At 45.9% G+C, this 21,400-nt stretch overlaps 2 protein-coding genes and 1 long non-coding RNA gene across 11 annotated transcripts in view; 2 read left to right on the top strand and 1 right to left on the bottom strand.

Moving 5' to 3' along the window:
* CCDC13 (coiled-coil domain containing 13) overlaps positions 1-8,116 on the top strand; it is a 123,379-nt gene extending 115,263 nt beyond the window's left edge. Inside the window, exons 15-16 of the mRNA XM_020999130.2 lie at positions 1,061-1,175; positions 5,619-8,116. Coding sequence (XP_020854789.1) covers positions 1,061-1,175; positions 5,619-5,769 — 266 coding nt within the window. The 3' untranslated portion in view covers positions 5,770-8,116. The remainder of the gene's footprint in view (positions 1-1,060; positions 1,176-5,618) is intronic.
* Positions 1,176-18,595, bottom strand: LOC110217015 (uncharacterized). Its single transcript, XR_002326942.1, has 5 exons — positions 18,412-18,595; positions 8,886-9,032; positions 3,600-3,698; positions 1,759-1,938; positions 1,176-1,266 (listed from the first exon to the last, which is right to left on the bottom strand). It is a non-coding gene; the product is annotated as an uncharacterized LOC110217015 (long non-coding RNA).
* HHATL (hedgehog acyltransferase like) overlaps positions 17,754-21,400 on the top strand; it is a 21,080-nt gene continuing 17,433 nt past the window's right edge. The window contains exons 1-5 of one of the 9 annotated variants that reach the window (XM_078152412.1): positions 17,754-18,007; positions 18,794-18,849; positions 19,389-19,436; positions 20,917-20,965; positions 21,282-21,380. The gene's annotated coding sequence lies outside the window, so the exon portion shown is untranslated. The other 8 variants (XM_078152410.1, XM_078152411.1, XM_078152414.1 and 5 more) reach the window with 8 other exon arrangements.

Raw genomic sequence — 21,400 nt, 5'->3', positions numbered from 1 at the left:
CCTTTGAGGTTTATGATTTTCCTATTAGTGGATCCTAATAGGGTCACTGAATGATTTTCAAGAGTAAAATTGCCTTTCTCTGTGACTATGGGACTCCCCTCTCAGAGGCCTGTTTCTTGCTCTGCAAAATGGAGGTAGACTTTAATATAGCTTTACATAATCCAATCCTAAAATAGGGTTTCAACCCCCCTTTCAAACAATTCCCCTAAAGCATCCCTCTCTTTGTTCTCAGGGTCACCATTCCCACCCCCACCCCAGTCCCCAGGTCATCAGGCTTCTTGGATGATAGGTGAAGAGACAACTGACTTTTAACGCCTAATAATCAAGAATAAGTAGTTAAAATAGGACGTTATCCAGTGGTTTGCCTTCTAGTGGAATAAGAGAGATAAGGTTGGGGGAAGGCATGTGGGTGACCTCCCCAGCAGCTTCGTTGTGTCCCAAGATTTCTGCCTGGAACCAGAGGCTAGTATCTGCCTGCCCCACCCCCTCCCCCCAATCCATACCAACTGCAGTTGCCTTCCCACAGTTCCACTTGCTGTCAGCATGCTTTGGAGTGTTTGTGCAGGTGCTCTGAGTACAAGTATTATCATCCCTATTTTACAAAAGAGTAAACTGAGGCTCTTGGAGTATAAGTGATTTGCCCAAAGCTGTTATCCAGGTCTTCTGACATCAAGTCCAGTGTTGTTTTCACTACAATATGCTGCTGAATAGGAATTATTATTAGGGAATACAGTAAGTTTTGGCTCTAATTTTTTTTTCTCATAATAGCTTTTACCAACAGGAGAGATCAACAGAGGTTTCTACAAATATAGATACAATAATACAAATGGGTAATGTTTTTGTAATTTATTTTTTAAATTGCTCACAGCTCCTCTTAACCAGCAGGGATGATTAGGGAAGACTAGGAAGTGACATTTAAGTAGGGATTAAAAGACTGGATAGGATTTCAACAGATGACCCAAAGAGAAAAGGGTGGGCATCAATAAAGATCTCTGAAAACTTAAGCATAAGAATCAGCCTTTGGGGGATCACTGAATTTACTTTTCATATGATTACACAGGACTGCCTGCTAACAATGCAAGACATAACCTAAATGTGAGTGAGAGGAGGGACCTGTCCTTGAGTCAGCTCTCAGAGGTGCCACTGGAGTCACAGGTAGAAGAGCTGACCACCAGGTAATCTGTTCTGTTCACTTCTCTTTTATCATATTGTTTGCTCTTTCCTGTAGAAAGTTGTATCTGTTCATCAGGGACCCATCTGTTGGGACTTGAATGAAACAAGGAAGATCAGTCAGCAGGGGCTATATTTGTAATGCCAGCAATTGTCACCTGGCATATGGTGGTGTCTGGATCATGGCAAAGGGTCCAAACACAGAATCACAGCATCCCAGAGATGGCAGAGGGCCTCAGAGGTCATCTGGGCCAACCTCTGCCTGAACAAGGATATTCTCGATGAGATCCCCCCAAAGTGATTGTCTGGCCTTGCTCGAAGGTCTCTAGTGAGAGAGAATGCTATTCTTCCCAAGGCAGCCCATTCTGCTTTTGGAGAGATCTAATGGTTAGCAAGATTGTCCTTTCCTAAGCCTACATCTCCTTCTCTGTAACTTCTGCCCCTCACTCCTTCAGTTCTCCATAGCTTCCTCCCTCTGGGGTCACACAAACAAATCTAACCCTTTTTCTACATTGCATTCCTTCGAATACTCCAAGCTAGCTGTTATCGTCTCTTTTTCTCTGGGATAAAGACCTGCTGTTTCTTTACCTGATCCTCACATATCATGGGTTCAAGTCTCTTCATAGTCCTAGTTATATTCCTTCAGATGCTTTCCAGGTTGTTAATATCCTTCCTAAAATGTGATCCCCAGAGAACTGATGACAATGTTCCAGATGCAGTCTGACCAGAACAACAGGGCTGTCATCTCCCTCTTTCTGGATGTTGTACCTGAAATCACATTAGTATTTTCGGTTGCCATATCATGCTGTTGGCCTATATTGTGCTTGCAGTCCACTAAAACCTCCAGATCTTTTTCAGACAAATGGTTCTTTAACCATAACTTCCCAGTGTTGCTGTTTTTGCAAAGCTGATTGTTTTTAACCCAAATGTAAGACTCTATATTTGCCTCAATTAAATTTCATCTTGTTATTTCATCTTATTTGGCCCTGTGCTCTAGCCTAGATTCTGAAGTTCTTTTTTTTTTTTTTGGCAATGGGGTTAAGTGACTTGCAGAGGGTCACACAGCTAGTGTTATGTGTCTGAGGCTGGATTTGAACTCAGGTCCTCCTGAATCCAGGGCTGGTGCTTTATCCACTGCACCACCTAGCCGCCCCAATTCTAAAGTTCTTGAATCAGATATCCATCCATCCCAGCTTTGTATTATCTGCACATTTTATAAGCATGACATCCATGCCTTTATTCAAGTCCTTGATTAAAAAAAAAAAAAGGTAAAGAGCATAGATCAGGTATTCTACCAGGGAATGAGCTGTTCTACCAAAGGATGTCTTCCAGTAGACACTGTGCCATTAATGATTATTCTTTGGGCCTGGCCAGTCGCCATCTTACCAGGCAGCTAGGTGGTGCAGTGGATAGAGTGCCATCCTCTTCCTGAGTTCAAATCCAGCCTCAGACACTTACTAGCTGTATGACCCTGGGCAAGTCACTTAACCCTGTTGGCCTGTTTCCTCATCTGTAAAATGGGCTGGAGAAGGAAATGGCAAAGCACTCTAGTATCTTTGCCAGGAAAACCCCAAATGGGATCATGGAGAGTTGGACGTGACTGAGATGACTCAACATTCACCACCTTCTAAAGTCCCTTTGTTGGGCTAGCATCAGACCCACAAGAAGAACCTGAAAAACGTTGTCAGATCCTAGCAATCCATCTCTCCAGCCCTCCCCTGATCTGACAGTTTAGTGACCCCCCCCCATCCGAAAGGGAAACTAGTTAAGTCTTAAAGACGCCATGATGGCTCTTTGGGATCACTGTTTCCTTTTTAGATGCCCATGAGCCATCCCTTTAATAACAGCCCCTAAAAATTTGCCAGCAAGAAAGTCATGTTCATTGGCGTATAGTTTGCAGGCTTCACTCTCCTCCTTTCTTGAAACTAAGGACAGCGCCTGCCCCACTCTAATCCTGCAGCCTCTCATCCCTCAGGATTTTTCAAAGATTGCTGGCAGCTCAGGGATCAGATCTGACAGTTCTTTGGGTACCCCTCCCCCACGTGGCTCATCTGGGCCTCGTGACTTGAACTCAGGAGCCTCTTGATGCCCTCTTGCCATCCCTCGCCTTATCTGGAGTGTTAACTTCCCTTTGGCCATTTCTATTCTCTTTTACAGTCCAAAGATCATTCAGCTTGACAAAGAAAAGAGAAGCACAAGAATTGAACACCTCTGCATTCTTTTCATCATCTGTTGTCACTTTCCTATCTTTTCCATCCCCTCTTTAATCATTCTCTTCTCAGTACAGATTTGAAAAAATTAGCCCAAGCCCTCTTTGTTGTATAAAGCTTTCCTCACCAAACCTTATTCTGAACTTGAAGGGGGCCTTCCACTACACCCCTGCTCATCACAAACTCTTACGTCAGTCAGTGAGTTCCCTTTGTACTCACATAGGTCTTTGGACAACTCCTTTTCCTCTTCCTCAGAACGGTTTCTGAGATTCCATCTGGGAGTCTGAAATGGCCACCAGCACTTCTCCAAGAGTATTTCTGGAAAAATTAGCCATCATAATAGTCCCTAAGTAGCTGGATGAAAGATTTTAATCTCAGCACATCTACTGTCTCTGAACAAAACACAACTTGTAATATCTGATTGTGTCCTGCTGGTTAATGAACTCTATTCTCTGAGTCTTGGAAACCACTAGAGTGGGCCATGATAATCCCCAAATTGAAGAGGAGCTCCTGTTTTAGTTTGCAAGCTCCTAGCCTTACACTACCCATGGGACCCAGTTAGTTCAAGTTGTTGTTGTTGTTTTATTAATTCTAGGCCTGTGATTTCACTGCCATGTGATGCTTCTAGAAGGGAAAACCCTCTCTACCAAAGCAGATCAGCAGCATATTTTGCACCTCATGGTCTTAGGGAGTGGTCTGGGAGCCCTGGCGGGCTTAATGACTTGCCTTGGGTCTCACAACCAGTAAGCATTAGAAACAGGATTTGCATTCAGGTGGCCCTGATTCCCAGGTCAGCATTCTTATCAACTAGCTCTGGGCAGGGAACCTGTGGCCCCTCTAGGTCCTCAAGTGCAGCCCTTTGACTGAATAGCTATACTATTCAGGCGGCCAGGTGGTGCTATAGTGCACAAAGCACCCAGGCCGGAGTCAGGAAGACAGCCTGAGATCAAATCCAGCCTCAGACACTTACTAGCTATGTGACCTTAGGCAAGTCACTTTACCTTATTGGCCTCAGTTTTCTCCTCTGTAAAATGAGCTGGAGAAGGAAATGGCAAACCACTCCAGTATCTTTGCCAAGAAAACCCCCAATGAGATCACAACTCAACAGCAGCATAGTATTCTACTTATTCCCATTTTTACAGATGAGGAAACTGAGCTTTGACGGGGCAGGGAGGGGGGAGGAATGACTTGCCCAGGGTCACACAGCTATTAAGTGTCTAAAAAGGGTTTCTTAGTCAAGTCTTCTGTCTTCAGGCTCAGCACTCTGTGGACCATTCCAGATTGCCTCCTCTAGTCCTTTTATTTGCTCTTTAGTTCTTTTTGGTCACATTCTTCTCTGAACATCAGTTTCCTTCTCTGTGAAATGGGGATAATGTTATATCTCTTACCTCATAGGGTGGTTGTCAGGAAAGTGCTTTGTAAACCTGCGTAACCCCCTGGTGTGGAACTCCTCGCTGGTTAAGCTGAGATACTTCACTCCCATTGGGAGACCTCCTTTATTCTGTATTCTCTGGTGCATATTCTCCTAGTTTTACCTTCTCTGACTGCCGTTTTTCTGTCAATTTAGATAAATGAGTTTCTTCGCTATTTGGGGTGTGTGTGTGTGTGTGTGTGTGTGTGTGTGTGTGTGTGTGTGTGTGTTCATTGTGGAACTAGTATCTGGTAGAAAGAAAGTCAAGCCTTAGATATGTAGAGTTGGGGTCCTCCTTTCCCCATTAAAGAATGTAATCAGGAGTTTAACTTAAACCTGAAAAGCACATCCCCCAAGATAGCTCCGATCCTAGACTGGTTGCCCAGGCCTCCATCCCCAACCTCCTGATTCCCCTGATGGCAGGAACTGAAGTCCTAGTTGGAGACTGATGGGAGAAGGAGATTTTAGAGATGTATCTATTCCTAACTCCCTTCAGGCCACAATTGAGAAGGCCACACTATGCCTGAGAGAGCCCTGAGGAGCTCTGCAGAAATAATGAGGATTCACATTTCTGCAGAGCTTTCCAGTTTACAAAGCACTTTCCTCTCAGTCCGGAGGTGCCAGTATCACCCCCATTTACAGATGAAGAAGCCGAGGCCCCAGAAGGTCCTTTAAAAGTCTTTTCCCTCCAGCTGCCACACCCCTTCCCCCCCAGCAAGTGTCCAATCTGAGCTTCCGACTCAGGTATTTCCTGCTCCTAGGCCCATCCTCTTCCCAATGCGTCTTGTTTGAAAGGTCAGTTCTGCTTTGCATTTGTATCTGTGTAGACTTTTGATCCAGGCCGAAGAGAACGAAGCCTTGAAGGCCACCATGAGCAACATCCTGAAGGTGAAGGAGGAAGACTTCAGGCTGTACCATGAGACCATGAACCAAGTGAAGCAGATCTTCCTGCAGGCCCTGCGGCAGCAACAAATGTGAAAACCCGAATGGCCAGCCCTCCAGTCAGCACCCTGGGCAAGGAAGTGGGGAGGCAGAGCAGGCCTCCCTCCTCCAGGCAGCCTGGACGCTGCCAGGATCTTCCTGCCCTCTAGTCACATAGCCTCAGGTTTTGCTTGTCCTTTTGCATCACTTGGAGAATTGCAAATGGAGAAGGAACAGGATTGGGGATGGGGAGTGGGCCCTGGTCCACATCCCCTTTCTGTGTGATGGTGCCATTAAAAATGAATACGTCCAAGGTGAAGTCAGTGAAGGCCGAATCCCTCAGGGCGAGACTATGACAACCCAAGTGGTTTTGGAATCCCATCATAGTATGGGAAGAGCTCATGAAGTACTTACTTCATAAAACTCTAGGATGCATAATATTCAAGGTCATCCTACCCAAGAGGCTATGATAATAGCTGCTTGTATAAGATGCTGGGATCATAGGATTTTAAAGTACAAAATGGCCTTAGAGATAATGGAGTCCAATCTCCTGTGACAGAAGAGGAAATTGAGCCCCAGAGGGGGAAAGGGACTTGCCCAAGGTCATAGAACCATAAGTGATAGAGTTAAATTTAAACCCAGGTCTCCTGACTCCCAGGTCACCATATCATGTTGCCCTGTTCACAAAGTGCTTTTACTGCCGTCATCTCATTTGAGGCTCATTTTAACCCTGGGAGGGATGGATGATCCTCCTTGTCCAAGGACACATGACTAAAAAGTGTTGGGACTAGAATTTGTTTCAATTAAATTAAACAAGCATTCATTGAGTGCTTATTGTATACAGGGCCGTATGCTTAAGACTAAGGATACAGAGATGAAAAACAGTATAGCCCCTTGCCTTTGTGGCCGGTAGCCTAACACACAGATGGCATACACCACTCACACAAATATGGTACTGGGAGAAATGTGAGCTAAGGGGCAAAGGAAGAATCCATACAGAGCGCACTAGGAAAGTCTGAGATGGCAGCCAGAAGGCACTTTTACTTAAAAGGCTGATTGGTGAGAGGTGGAGAGGGAAGAAGTAGAAGGAAGAGAGGGATTTCAAGAAACAAATGTGAGGAGAGAATACATTCCAGGAATTGGAGGCAGGAGAAGGCAAGATGGCACCAGGAAAGAACCTGGGAGTCCAGTAGTCCAGTTTGGCTAGAGCACTGAGTGTGTGCTGGGCTGTAATATACAGTAATGCTGGAAAGGTGAGTTGGAACCAGATCACAAAGACCTTGAAGGCCAGGCAGAGGGATTTATAGTTTGCCCTACAGACAGTAGGGAGACACTGAAAGCTTTTGGACAGGGTAATGCTATGGGAAGAAGAAGAAGAAGAAGAATATTCTGGCAGATAACATGAAAGATTAATTGGATAGGGCTTCTCAGTTTACAACAATCTTTCCACTATCCCAGGCTTTTTTTTTTTGTAGCACATTCATTTATTGTTTTGACTAATTCCAAATAGCCTCAAAACTCCAAATGAAAACCCATAAGGCAGACATTTAGCCCAAGCCCACCCTTCCAAATAGGTTTCATTTCTTAGTGCCTAGAGACAAGTCCTTGGCCCAGCAGGTAAGTCCTTTGGGAAAGTGGTACAGGGGTGATAAGAGCCTGGTAATGACCCACTCAGGGATCCGTGGAACATGAAATCTGCACGATGTTTGTATTTTGTTGTTTCTATTATAATCCCTAAATGACCTCTCAGTTGAGGTTGCCATAATGGAAGAATTAATCTTCCTAATAGACTGTTCTGACCATCACTCTCCTGCTCAAAACCCTTTGGTGGTTCCCCATTGTCTTCAGGCAATGAAGTTTCTAGGCGGGTCCTTGGAGGCCCTTCCCGATGTGACTGCCCGCTACCTCTCCAGGCTTATTTCATAGTCATTCTCTTTACATACTACATCTCACTCAGACTGGACGGCTAGTTATTCCCCGACCTCATCCTGCCCTCTCCTGCCTCCATGTCTTCACTCCAGCTATTCCCTCCCCCCACCACTTCCTCCTCATTTCTACCCATTGAAATCTTTCTCTGAAGGCACATCTCAAATGTCGGATCGATGAAGCTTCCCCGACCCGATTTGGATTCACACTTCTCCATCCCCAGCAACCACCATCACTACTAAAGCTGGAAATGATCTTCAGATTTCCCTAGGGAAATCTGCCCCATTCTCTTCTCTGCTATTATCACTTTCTATTTTATACCACATTGTTTGAATATGTGTTACATTCTTCCACATCATCAGTGAAATGTAAGCTGCTTGAGAGCAGGGACTGTGTCATTTTCCTCTATACTTGTATCATTTGGTGGGGTTCCATAGAGGCCCCTGGCCATAATAGGCCTTTAATAAATGCTTATCAAATTAAATCAGACTGTGAGAGAAGGATCTTTAATTTCCTATATAGTCACCATTTCTTCAGATTTTGGGTTCTAAGGGCCCCTGGAATGTAGCTTCAGAGTGGAAGGGATCTTGGAAACGCCACATTTTACAGATGAAGAAACTTAGACCACAAGAAAGGAGATGGCTTGTCTGAGGTCACGGGAATGGTAAATGGCAGAGCCAGAATCCACGCTTCATTCTGTTGACTCCATACCCAGTGTTCTCTCCACTCTGGATGCCATTGTCAAGTTAGTGAAATGCCCAGTGTGGCTATAGTGGAAAGAGCCCTGAATAGAGGGGCAGCAGATTCCGTGGGCCCAACTTTGAAACTAAATACATGTGTAAACATATTAACCAATCAATAAACATTAAGTTCCTACTATGTGCTAGGCACTGTGCTAAAGGCTGGGACTATAAAAATAAGCAAAAGATAGTCCCTGCACTCAAGGAAATCACACCCTAATGGAGCAAATCTAATATCCTTTCTCTGGGCCTCAGTTTCCATATCTGTAAAATGAGGGGGTGGGACTAGAGGATTTGTTCTGTAAGTTTGGATTCAGTCAAAGGGCTGCACTTGAGGACCTAGAGGGCCACATGCGGCTTCAAGGCTACAGGTTATCTCTGAGGGCCCTTTTACTTTGTTCTAGGACCTATGATCCTCTGATCCTCAGAGAGCCCCTGAGACCCATCTAATCACAAAGTTTGGCCTTGGAATGGACCTTCCCACTTTGAGGATCTCTTCCACCATACCTCTGTATCAGGAGCCTGAGAGGGTGGAGGACAGAAACCCAGCATCATTGATGGTTTTGGGCAGCTCCCTGGTGCTCTCCTCTGACAAGGCGTAGAGCGGGTTTCCACTGGCGGTACTGCAGGAAGCCAGGATCATAGAATTTCAAGCTGGAAGGAGCCATAAAGTTCCATCTTTAAAAGACCATCTAGTCCCCCATCCCCTTATTTTATAGAAGAAACATCTGAGGCCCAGAGAAGGAGAGGGCAGGTAGGCTTGTGGGGTATGGAAGCATTTGTAGATAGTGAAGGGAGCATTTGTTGAGAGCCCACGGACTTTCTGGTGAGCATTAGAAGCAGACGTGGAGGAAAAGAAGGGGAGAGGCCAGTACAAGTTTCAATACATGTCTTCAAGAGGTCCCCCTTTACCTGATACAAACTGCATCTGACCTACAACTTTATAATATAACCCTTGGGATAAGAAATAAGTCTATAATTCAATAATTCAATTCATTTGGAAAGAAGAGCGTTGGACTTTGAATCGGAGTACCCGGTTTCTACTGGGGCTCTGCCCTTTACTAGCCTTGTGACCTTGGGCGAGTCCCCTTCTTTCTGGGCCTCAGTTTCTTCAGGTGTAAAAAGGAGAAGTGGACTAATGTTTAAGGTCTCTTCCAGTTCTTAATCCCATGCCTTTGTCCCAGGTCCTCTGACTTCAAATCCTTTATTCTTTCCACTTTGCTCACTGTACTGCTTCTCTAGGCATCTCCCCCTCCCTGCTCCTAGGTACCCCCATGTGACACAATGGAATGGCTGATGCACTTAGAAGTCAGAGGCCCTGGGTTCAAAATGCCAGCTCTGCCGTCTACTCTGTGTGTGACACAGCTGAGTCAGTCACCTTGCCTTGGTGGTCCTGCCCTCTTTGAAAAGGAGGGAGTTGAACCAGATGATTGGTGAGGCTCCTTTTAGCTGCATAATCTTTAATCTTATGGCCCTTTTCCTAGTGGAAGCCCTTGGGTTGGGAAAGCCAGGTGCAGTGGGTGCTCTTATGTGAAACGGTCGGCTTTGGGAAAAGGTCCTAGGTGAAGACAGATCAGTCTCTACTTCCTTCTTCCTCATTCCTGCAGCTACCCAACCTCCCTTCCCAGCCCCCTGCAAAGAACAGGGATCTTCTACAACAGCCATATAATCTCAGGGTGAAACAGCAGCCACGCAGGACTCTTCAGCAGGGCCACTCCTAGAGCCCACTGAGCAGTCCTGTCCTTTCAGCCTTTCGGCATCAACCTGATGCATTGGGTAGGGGGGGAGGCAGAATGGTGGTGACCTCAGAAGGCCCCTTTCCAGCTAGGAAGGGTTGTCAGGGCCTCTTTTCAGCAGTGACTTGCCCCTGTCATTATCTGAAGATCAGAACAGGAGCAAACTGAGTGAAAACTAAATTTAGCATTGGTTTTGGAAGTCATAAAGAGGGTGGTCCTGGTGACGAGCCAGAAGCCAACCACGGAGAAGCTACCCTTCTCATTCATTCATTCATTCATTCAGTAATCAACAGACATTAAACGCTTGTTGCAGGTTGTACATAGAGAGTTTAGGTAAACCATGAGAGCTGCCCAGATAGAGTGGTTGGCCTCTGGAAGGAATGGGACCCCTTTCATTGGAACACTTCACACAGACACTGGCTTTTGTAGATGGGATTCTTGTTTCATCATAGATAGAGCTAGGTGACTAGAGGTCCTTCCAATTTAGGGATTCTGCGAAGACCTCTGCATTCATTGGGCTCATAATGCAAACAGCACTGAATCTGAAGTCTGAGGAACTGGTTCAAATCCTGGCTGTGTGATGTCAGGCAAGTCACTTAACTACTCTGGGCTTTGGTTCTTCCTCTATAAAATAAGGAAGTTGGACTAGATTGAGGGTTCTTGACCTGTGTGTGTGTATGTGTGTGTGTGTGTGTGTGTGTGTGTGTGTGATGGACCCCTTTGGCAGGCTGGCAAAGCCTATGGACCCTTCTGAGAATAATGTTTTTAAATACCCCAAACAAAATACACAGGATTGCAGAGAAAACCAATTATATTAAACTGGTAATATTTTTCCCATCCAAGTTCATGGACCCCTTGGGGGTCTGATAGAAGTCTGGGGATCCCAGGTTAAGAACAATTGGACAAGATGGTCTCTAAGATCACATAAGATACGAACACAGATATGTCTATTAAACGTGACATTATGTAAGTATTGTGGAGAAGTACAGAACATGTGCTAAATGAGGTCCAAGCATAGATAAAAATGGACAGATGCTTGGTACCATGAAATTCAGATGCTCCCACAGAAAACCTAGATGTGACAGTTCCAGAGTGGCAACTTTCCTTTAGGGAAATGGTAAAACTGGTCCACAACCTCATCAGCAAATCCAAAGGCACACTGATTCTAATTCTGGCAACCTGCGTTGGTAATGGGGGAAGATTCAGTGGTGAACTGACAGGGAGTTTCCCTTGGCACAATGTGTCTGTTGTGGGGGATGGGCTGGGGAAGGACTGGCTCTGTGACTATAATGGTCTCAACCAGATTGCCAGGATGGTGTTTAACCTGTTTAGAGGAACAAAACAGGTTAAGTGTCCTCGTTTACATACTAACCCTAGATGAAACTAATTCCAAATCTTCGTTCCCTTCTTTTTTGGCAGGTGCCCCAAAGATCTCTCCTGGGCAAGCCTATGTAACAGGATTGGATAAGAGTACCCATAAATAATATTGGACACACACACACACACACACACACACACACACACACACACACATACACATAGAGTTAATTTGGAGGTCTGTCAATGAGGTCTGACAGAACTAATTTCATTGCCTACTTTTGGTGTGAGGCATACTGATTTAGCTGTTATATGAGTAATTACTGGGTATCAGTCCAGGGAAGGTCTCCTCCAACAGATGGACTTGGTTCAAGTTTGGGTGTTGATCTATAATAGTTGTTTCTTTGTTTTATTGCCTCCATGTTGGAAGAGCAGAATCTGGTTTAAGTCACTAAGGATACCCAGCCCTTTATAAGCATCAGACTGTCAAAGCACTAAACATGGAATAGCTTTATTAGCAGCACGTAAGGAACAGGCACCTACTTACTGCCTTTCCTTCCATGGTGCGGCACTCATAGCCCTCGGGTTAGCTTCCAAACCTTCTGATAGTGAATATATCGGCCCCCTGTCTATTTCCTAGTATCCCAAGCACACACACCCCCCCTTGGAATTGCACTCATCCATTCCCTTTTGGAACTGCTCCTGCAATGGTGAAAGTTGGACAAGAAATTTTCCCAGGCAAACTTTAATACCTGCCCTGTCTTTCCCATTACTTATGGGGACACCCCACAGGAGTGGGAGCTTCTGACAAGTCTTTCAATAGAGCAGAATTTGTGTTAGTAATTGTTTAGACATTTCTAGCTAAGAATCACAGGTTAGAGTTGGAAGGTACTTAGAGATCATTTAGCGCCCCCTCCCAAAGCCGCCCCCATCTCCACACATCACATATGCTCTAAAAATGTCAGCTCTGCATGAGTCCCTTTGGAAGGTGAGAAGCCGACCAGGAAGCTTGAGAAGAGAGAGCTGGGAATTGTGAAGACAGTGTTTGGATTGTGCCTTATAATGACATCAAAGAGTGAGGTGGTGGGTTGCTTGGCTAAGTTTGGAGTGTGAAAGCCTCAGCTGTACAGGACTTAAGAGAGACAGTGAACTGGGGTAGGATGTTAGTCGGAATGCTAATGTCCCTGTAGTGCAGTGTAAGCCAGCATGGATCAGCTTCTGTCTCACACAATGTATTGGAATCATGGAGTCCTGGGTTTCTTTTTGCCTGCGCCATACCAGTCAGACTATAAGAAAAAAAAAAAAGACAAATTCAGAAATAACCCATTAAGAGGAGGTCACTAAAAGGGAATATAAAAGAAAAATTATCCTCCCAGGCTGTATGGTGCCTGAACTTTCTTTTTTAAAATGTAAATAGCATTTTATTTTTTAAAATTACATGTAAAGGCAATTTTCAACATTCATTTTTTATAAGATTTTGAGTTCCAAATTTTCCTCCCTTTCTCGCTCCCCAAGACAGTAAGAAATCTGATGTAGGTTATACATGTGAAATTGTATAAAACATTATTTCCACATTAGTCATATTGTAAAAGAAAAAACAGAACAAAAGGAAAAAAAACCATACACACACACAAAATAATTTTTTCTCACACACAGTCATTTTCCTCAAAAATGTTTGGTGGTTCCCTATTGCCAACAACATAAAGCTCCAGCTTCTTTGCACTGCATTCAAGACCCTCCCAATCTAGTGCTACCCAACTTTCTCCACTTTGTATCATATGGCTCCTCTCTATGCCCTCCACCCTTTAGCCAAATTATATGTGACTCTTGTGTCTTAAATGTGAGCTATATCTCTCACTTCCCTGTTAAAGACTTACCCTAAACTCAGTCAATTTCCAAACTGCAGATCTGTTTGCAGCCTTCAATCCCCATGCACTTTTCCCCAGACAAGTGATGGCTTAGGCCTATGCCATTCAGATATACCATCTTTTAGAGATATTAATTGTTTCCTAGATATTGGAATTGTTCCAATGGGAAGACTCTAATACCTTATTCTCCCCACGCTTTCTGAATCAAGGTTCATCTCAGGGGAAAATAACACCCTGGGAATCCATACTTGGATACCCATAAACGACTTAACACAATACATTCACTCCACTTAGAGCCAGGCTATTAATCCCTATGTCCTCAATAGATCTAAACACCTTCCCTCACACAAAACAAACAAACAAACAAACAAAAAAAACCCCAGGGGCTGATTTCCTCCTTGCTGAACTACCCCATTGATAATCAATTTTAGAAGATTTTCCTCACCTTTCTTTTATCACTCAGGGAGTAATGAACAATTACTGGTATCTGCACTCCTCCTAGTCTTGGGTACATAGTAAGTACTTTATCCCTCCATCCTATGCCATCACTTTTTAGGCCAGCTGTCTTCCCTCTCCTTCCCTTGGTGAATGCCTATCCAACCCAAATGCCACCTCCAGGAAACCCTCCTTGTCCCCTCTTGTTGGCAATGACCTTCTCCTTGGAAGCCCCCTTACCTCTTCACATCTCTGTAATGCACTTCTCATGTTGTTTTCAATAATAAAGTTATCTATTTGTGTCTTGCATCTATACAAGACTGTGAGTTCCATAAGGGCAGGGGCTATATTTTAAATCTAAATTTCATATCTCTCCCAGCCCAGTGCTATACACCCAGTAAGCACTTAATAAAGGCTTGTTAAATTAATAATGTGTAATTTCCAGAAAATATTCCTGGAGATGAACTTTTCTAAGGCCAGTAAGCACTTAATAAATGACTGTGTAATTTCCATAAAATATTCCCAGAGATGAACTTTTCTAAGGCCAATTCACCCACTCTATTACATCCAGGTAGATATACCTTAAAAAGTCTAAAAGCTGGAGACATTTACAGCAGCTGACACGGCTGACATCAGGGCACATCAAGGCACTGACATCGTGTAGAATAAATGTTCAATTTATGTTCCCAGGTTTACAAATTGGAGCTCCATGATGCAGGAAGTAGGTAATGGGGCCTGGCCTCTATGGATTTCACAGAGTTCTGCCAAATCTTAATTAACAGAATGGCAGGATGTCTGTAAGGAGCTGTGGAAGGAGTCAGGGACAAGAAGACATGGGGAATTCATGAAGAACTGAAATACCGGTGGATGAGAGAATGACTCTGCACCCCCAGAATGGGTGCCAGCACTCGGGTGAGGTCATGTGGCTGCCAGCTGGGCACCCAGGAGAATGGGATGGAGGCCTCAGAGTCGGAGCTTCTGGGCTCCTCTCCACCAGGATTCCGTTACAGTCACCATCCATCAATCAGTGCTGCTGGGAATCTACTGTTTGCAAGGCATTGTGCTAGGTGTTGTTAGAGGAAAGCTAAAAGAAATTTCATGAAAGGTCCTCTCTCCCCTATTCTACTACTCACCTTCCCTCTCTCTCAGGTTATTTATCCTAACAGAATGTAGACTCCATGGGGGCAAGGATTGTTTTTTGTCTTTGTCTTCCTTGATGCCTAGCACATAGTACTCAATACACGTTTGTTGATTGATATCTCTATCTTAAATCTCTCTCTCTCTCTCTCTCTCTCTCTCTCTCTCTCTCTCTCTCTCTCTCTCTCTCTCTCTCTCTCTCATTTTTCTCACTATCTCTACTACATCTGCAAAGTGAAAGAATCAGATTCAAAAACCTCCAAGGCCCCTTCTAGCTCTAAATCTAAGATTTGGGCACCCACAGGTTTGAGGTTCTAAGGGATCTTGGAGGTTGTTGAGTCCTACCCCCTCCTCACTTTGCAGATGAGAAAATTGAATCACAGAAAGACCAAGTGATTTGCTCAGTATCTCAGGTGGGATTCAAAGCCAAGCCCTCCTAATTCCAGGTCCAGCACTCTATGACTTTATCACCTTTACCTAGGGGGAGAGAGAGAGAGGGAGAGGGAGAGAGAGAGAGAGAGAGAGAGAGAGAGAGAGAGAGAGAGAGAGAGAGAGAGAGAGAGAGAGAGGGAAAGAGAGAGAAGGAGGAGGAGGAAGAGGAGGAGGAGGAAGAGGAGGAGGAGGAGGAGGAGAAGAAAAAGATGATGGTGGTGGTGGTGGTGGTGAAGGAGAAGAAGAAACAGGAGGAGAAGAAAGAGAAGAAAGGAGGAGAAGATGATGAACAAGGAGAAGAAGAAATAAGAGAAGGAAGAGAAAAAAGGAGGAGGAGGAGGAAGAGAAGAAGGAGAAGAAAAGGAAAGAAGGAAGAAAGAAAGGATCTATAGATCTACTATGTCTCCAGAGACCTCCTTATATTTAGGCTTTTCTGAATGACTCAGTGTCATACCTATGAGCATCAGTTATAGCATTGGGCAGCACCTTCAAGGGCTTTTGAGGTATTGGGAAGTTGTATGTCCTTGTGTTAAATGACCCCGCCTCCTGGGATCTTGTATCTGTATTTGCAGCTTTTCTGTCTCCTCTCTTTCCACCTAGTTGTTAGCCATCACATAGAATCATGGAACTTCAGATCTGGAAGAGCTCTCAGGATGTAACTGAGGCAGAATCTCTTCTAAAACCTGCCTGACACATCCTCATTCAGTCTCTGCTTGAAGATCTCTGGGTCAGCTTTCAGGGTTAAGAAGTTCTTTCTCATAGTCAAGGAAGCCTGCCTCTCTCTAATTTCTATCCACTGGTCTTGGTTTGTAGGATCACAAGACCAGAGGATCTCAGAGCTAACCCTAGAGGTCTAGGGCCACTTTTTAATTTTACAGGGAAGGGCTTTGCTCCATTCACACAGTGGTAACTAACAGGACCATGGATGCCCTAAACCTGCTGCTTTTCCCATTGTCGTCTGAAGTCCTACAAAATAAACTTCATCCCTTCAGGTATTCAAATCTAGCAGTCACCTCTCTCTCTTACCCCTTCCCAAGTGTTCTCCAGGGTAACATTCCTAGCACTCCCAACAGACCCCTGGTGCTATGCTTCTGTACCAATATACTCCCTCTCCCTAGACCTCAGGGTGTAGGGGTGACCTTCACCCCCATACTTGTCATGAATGGAGTAAAGAATGCCAAATACTCTTGCCCCCATTTTACAAATATTGAAACTGAGGCCCAGAGAAAGGACATGACTTGCTCCAGGTAACAGAGCCAGGTTCAAACCCAGGTTCTTTGATACCAAATCCAGAGCTTTTTCCTTTTTTTTTTTTTTTGGCTAGGCAGTGGGGTTAAGTGACTTGCCCAGTGTCACACAGGTAGTAAGTGTCAAGTGTCTGAGGCTGGACTTGAGCTCAGGTCCTCCTGACTCCAAGGCCAGAGTTCTATCCACTGGGCCACCTAGCTGCCCCCAGAGCTTTTTCTATGATATTATTCAATCTCTTTGAGCCATTGAGGCCCAAACTGGGGCTCCCAACACTCGGCTAACTAATTTGATATAGAACAGAGGCTGAGAAGAGCAATAAGGCTTTCCCTACCTCCTAAGGATAACTTAGTCTTATGGGGAAACTCTTACGGAACATCTAGGCTATTGGAGAAGCAGAACAAGGCCATAGACAATGAATATTGAGGTAGGAGACAATAGAACATGAGAAACCAGGGAGACCATAGATCACAGTCCAAGAACAAACTGCCTTGTTCTGTGACCTTAGACTAGTCATTTCCCATTTGTCTCCTCTAAAACAACAAAATTAAAGGATCATATTGGATGGTCACCAAGGTCCCTTTTATTTATTTATTTTTTTAAAGGTTCCTTTTAGAATCAACATTTTACGATTGAATAGTGGGATTGGACCTGGAAGCCTTCCTAGAGGAAGTGAGGCTGCAGTACAGAAAGGAGAGGTCATTTCAGGCCAAGGGCCTTGGAACACCCAGCCCCTTTGACAGAGCAGATATTGGGGGTGGAAAGGTGAGGGGCTAGGCACTGACCAGTGGCATGGATAGATTGACAGGAAGGTCATGATGAGTCTGCCCTGACTCATCAAAGTCACAGCAGACCTGGGGAAGGGTCTAAACCTCAAACATGGCCCCCAGCTGCAAGTCAGACGACCTGAGACTGCTTGTCCAGTTACATTCTACTTACCTGTGTGATCTTGGGTAAGTCACCACTCTCTGTTTGGTTCTTTGTGAAATAAGGGGTTTGGGTTATATATCTTGGTGCCGTCCAGTTCTAAATTCTATGCTATAATTCCACTAAAGCCTTCTCTCCCAGAACCTGCAATCTCCTTCTCACCCCATACCCACATCCCCCGCCCCTGAAAAATCCCTGAGGCTCTGCCCTGGCCTCTCCTGCAGCCAGGCTGTGACTGGCAGCTTCCTAACCAACCCCCTCTCTGCAGAGCTGAGCTGGGTGAACACCAGTTCTCTGCAGCCTGGGCTCCACTCACAGCTCAGCTCAGCTTCCTCTTTGGGCTGGGAGGGAGTGGGGACCCAGGGGCCAGACACACCCCTTGCCTAGGGTCCCCAGAGCCCTACTGGACCCACTGCTGGACAGACAGACACAGTCATCTCTAGTGCCAGCGCACCCCCCCTCCCAGGGGCTCAGCCCGGCCCTGCTGGACCCACAGCTGGACAGAGGGACAGAGGAACAGACGGACACCCAGGTGCCAACTCCCCCCCCATTTCCTGGGCTCAGCACTGTTTGCTCCCCTCCCCTTCCCCTCACCCCGCTTGTGGCTCCCCTGGGATGCTCTCTGGGGACTGTGCCAAGGGGGCACCAGCAGCTTTCTCAAGGTCAGTGCCAAGGCAATGCATGCCCTTGCTAGACTAGAAGCCCTTCTAGCTCTTTGGGTGTCGGGGACCTGCAGGCTGGGAGGGGGACTCAGGAGAAACAAACTAGGAACCCCAGTATCTATCCCCCTTCCCCATCCCACAATATGCGTCCTATCTGTAACGCAACCAAGTCTGGGGCAGAAGCAGGCTGGGAGGCTGTAAGGGCAGGGGCAGCTGCGGCAAGGGGGTGTCTTGGATCTGGTGCCCAGGTCCCCAAGATGGAACATCCACATACCCCTTCCTTCAGTGTCCCTTCAGTCCCTACAATCAGTCTGGATGAGGGCCAGGGCGGCGGGGGAGGGGGCATTATCGATGGTGGCCCCTACACACACCCACGCATACACTTCCCAAGACCCTTGCAGGAATGCCGTGGCTGCCTGGGGCCCTTAGGAAGCTAAAATTGGAAAGTGCCGTGTGGGAGGCAGCTGACAAAGCTATTTCTCTCGCCTTACTTCTCAGTTCCAATTTCAGTCACTTACTCCATTAGCACTGTCCCCCAGGGGCCCTAGGACCTCCTATGGTCAATGGGAAGGCATCTCCAGGAGGGGGGGGGGCACAGGGCTTGAGAGTTGAAAGAGATCTTAGAGATCACCTACTTCAATGCCCTCATTTTTCAGACGAGGAAACTGAGGCCCAGAGAAGGGGGAGTGACTTACCCAAGGTCATAAAGCTAGTAAGTGGCAGAGTCCAAGGCCCTTTCCATTTTGCAGAGTGTCCCAAGTCTTGGTTTGGGTTTAAGCTATCACTATTTATAGACTCTACTGCATTCCCCTGATAGGAGTGGGAGAGCTGGCCCAGGATCTTAAAAGGAACTGGGAGACCTGGACTCACTCTCTCTCTCTCTCTCTCTCTCTCTCTCTCTCTCTCTCTCTCTCTCTCTCTTCTTTCTCTCTCTCTCTCTGTATGTGTGTGTGTGTGTGTGTGTGTGTGTGTATCCCTAGCTCCATCACTGACTTGCTGTGTGACTGTGAGAAAGTCCTTCCACCTCTCTGGGCTCCAATCTCTTCCTCTGTAAAATGGGGTTATAGACATATCTCTAATGGATTTTTCTAAATAAAACATCAAGGAGAAACAGTGTAATGCCTCTCCAGGCCTTGGGAGGCAGGGAAGAGAGGGTGACGGAAACCTCATTCTGTAGGAGTAGATCAGATTCATGACTCCCTCCAACTACACAGAAGAGCAAGTGTGTGTATGTTTATGTCCATTTTACAGATGAGGAAACAGAGTCAGAGAAAGAAGTGAGCTTTCTAAGGTGACACAGTAAGTAAACAGCACAGTGGGGATTCAACTCTGTGTCCTCCCATCTTGGAATTCAATGCAAAGGGTAGGGACTTTGTCATTGTGGTCATAGCCACACTGGCCTCTCCGCTGACCTCATCTTGCAAGGAGCTACTTGGAAGTGTTCTTGCTGATATCTACAGAGTTCTACCCAGGGAAGGTCCAGCTCAGCAGTCTCAAGAGCCTTGCTTCTGACCTTTCAGTCATTGTCCCAGGAAAGCCTTGTCGGGAATCCACTTGGAGTCATTGTAGAACTGGGCTCCATCCCTTAGGGAGTCCCAAGCTGGTACCATGGAGCCCAAGGCAACTAAGGAGAGAGAGAAGGAGGGAAAGTGGTATAGAGGAAGACAAACAGGAGAAAAGGAAAGCAGGGAAGGAGAAAAGGAGAGACGAGGAAGGTTGGATGGAAGGGGGAGAGGGAGGACAGACAAATGGAGGGAAGGAAGAGAAGGAAGAAATGGGGGAAGAAAGAGACAGAGAGAGAAGGCTTAGAGGGAGGGAGAAAGGGAAAGGAAGATATAAACAGAGAGAAGGAAGGAAGGAAGGAAGGAAGAGAAGAGAGGGAAATAGATAAAGAGGGAGGGAGAGGAGGAAGGAGGAAATCTAGGACCCTTACAAAGTATGTTATTAGAAAAGGGCAAACTCCTGAAGGCAGCAATGATATGGATGAGGGGAGAGAGCTCTCAGGAAGCCATCCAATAATCCACAACCACCCCCTTGGGCCTTGGCTGTAGAGACCCAGTCAGTATAGCAGAGGGATACAGTTACCCCCATGGAAGAAGCCATAACCTCAGCATTGTGAGATTCATGGTTCAAGTCCTAGCTCAGCCAATAACTCACCCCCACCTGGACAAGTAGTCCCTTCCCCCATGCTGGCCCTCAGTTTCCCCATGTGTACAATGAGGGAGGTAGGCCAGACTGTCTCCAAGGTTCTGTCAGTGCATCAAAAGTTAGAAGGGACCCCCTAGAGCATCTAGTCCAACCGAAGAGGAATCTTCTCAACACCCCCAGCAAGGGGTCATCCAGCTTCTGACTGAGGACCTCCAGGGATGGGGAACTAACCACCTCCAGAAGCAGCCTATTCCAGCTCTAATTATGAAGAAGTATTTTTCCCTATATACAGCTGAAATCTGCTTCGTGAGAGGGAATCACAGAGGAGGGTAGAGGTTCAGTGAAGGGCAGGGGTGGAGATAGGTTAAGTGAGGTGATGGGAGCTAAGTGAAGAAACTCCAAACTTGATAAGGGAATGCAGCTCGTTTCTGGGGATGAAGACTCAGTGAGGAGAGAGGGGCTCGGTGAGGATGGGGATGGGGGCTCACTGATGGCTAAGGGATGGGGGGAGGGGGTTGGGCTCAGTGAGAGGGATGGGGACTCTATAAGAAGAGTAGTATGGTATAGAGGAAAGAACTTTGGCTTGCCTTGGGATCTCAGCTCTGCCACTTACTTCTGCAATCTTTTGTAGGTCACTTCCTCTATCTGATGCCTCAGTTTCCCCACTCTCAAATAAGAAGGTTGGACTACATGATCTAAGGTTTTTTTCCAGCTCCCAAACATATGATCCTGACCCCTTGGGAAGCCCCAACAAGCACAGCTGTTACCCCAGTCGCCCCTGTAGCCCAGGAGGAAAGTGGGGTATTTCCACATGCCCCAGATGAGGTGGTCCTTTAATAATTGCTTAGAGAAATGGAGATTGAAGGCCCTTGAGGGCCCCTCTTTTTTGGGGGGAGGGAGAGGCACAAAGTCATTTAACCTCTTCAAGTCTGTTCTTTCAGCTATAAAATGAATATATTACTATAGTAATATCATATATATTTATATATATCATAGGATAGTACTATACTGTGTTGTGGGAAAAACACTTGGCTTGGAGTCAAGAGACTTGGATTCGAGTCCTAGTCTGATGACTTATTAACTGTGTGACCTTGGGTAAGTTACCTGCCTGACCT

This window comes from Phascolarctos cinereus, unplaced genomic scaffold (assembly GCF_003287225.1).
Source record: "Phascolarctos cinereus isolate Bilbo 61053 unplaced genomic scaffold, phaCin_HiC Scaffold_4;HRSCAF=312, whole genome shotgun sequence".
In the NCBI taxonomy this organism is placed as follows: domain Eukaryota; kingdom Metazoa; phylum Chordata; class Mammalia; order Diprotodontia; family Phascolarctidae; genus Phascolarctos; species Phascolarctos cinereus.
This window is presented reverse-complemented; position numbering and strand designations above follow the sequence as displayed.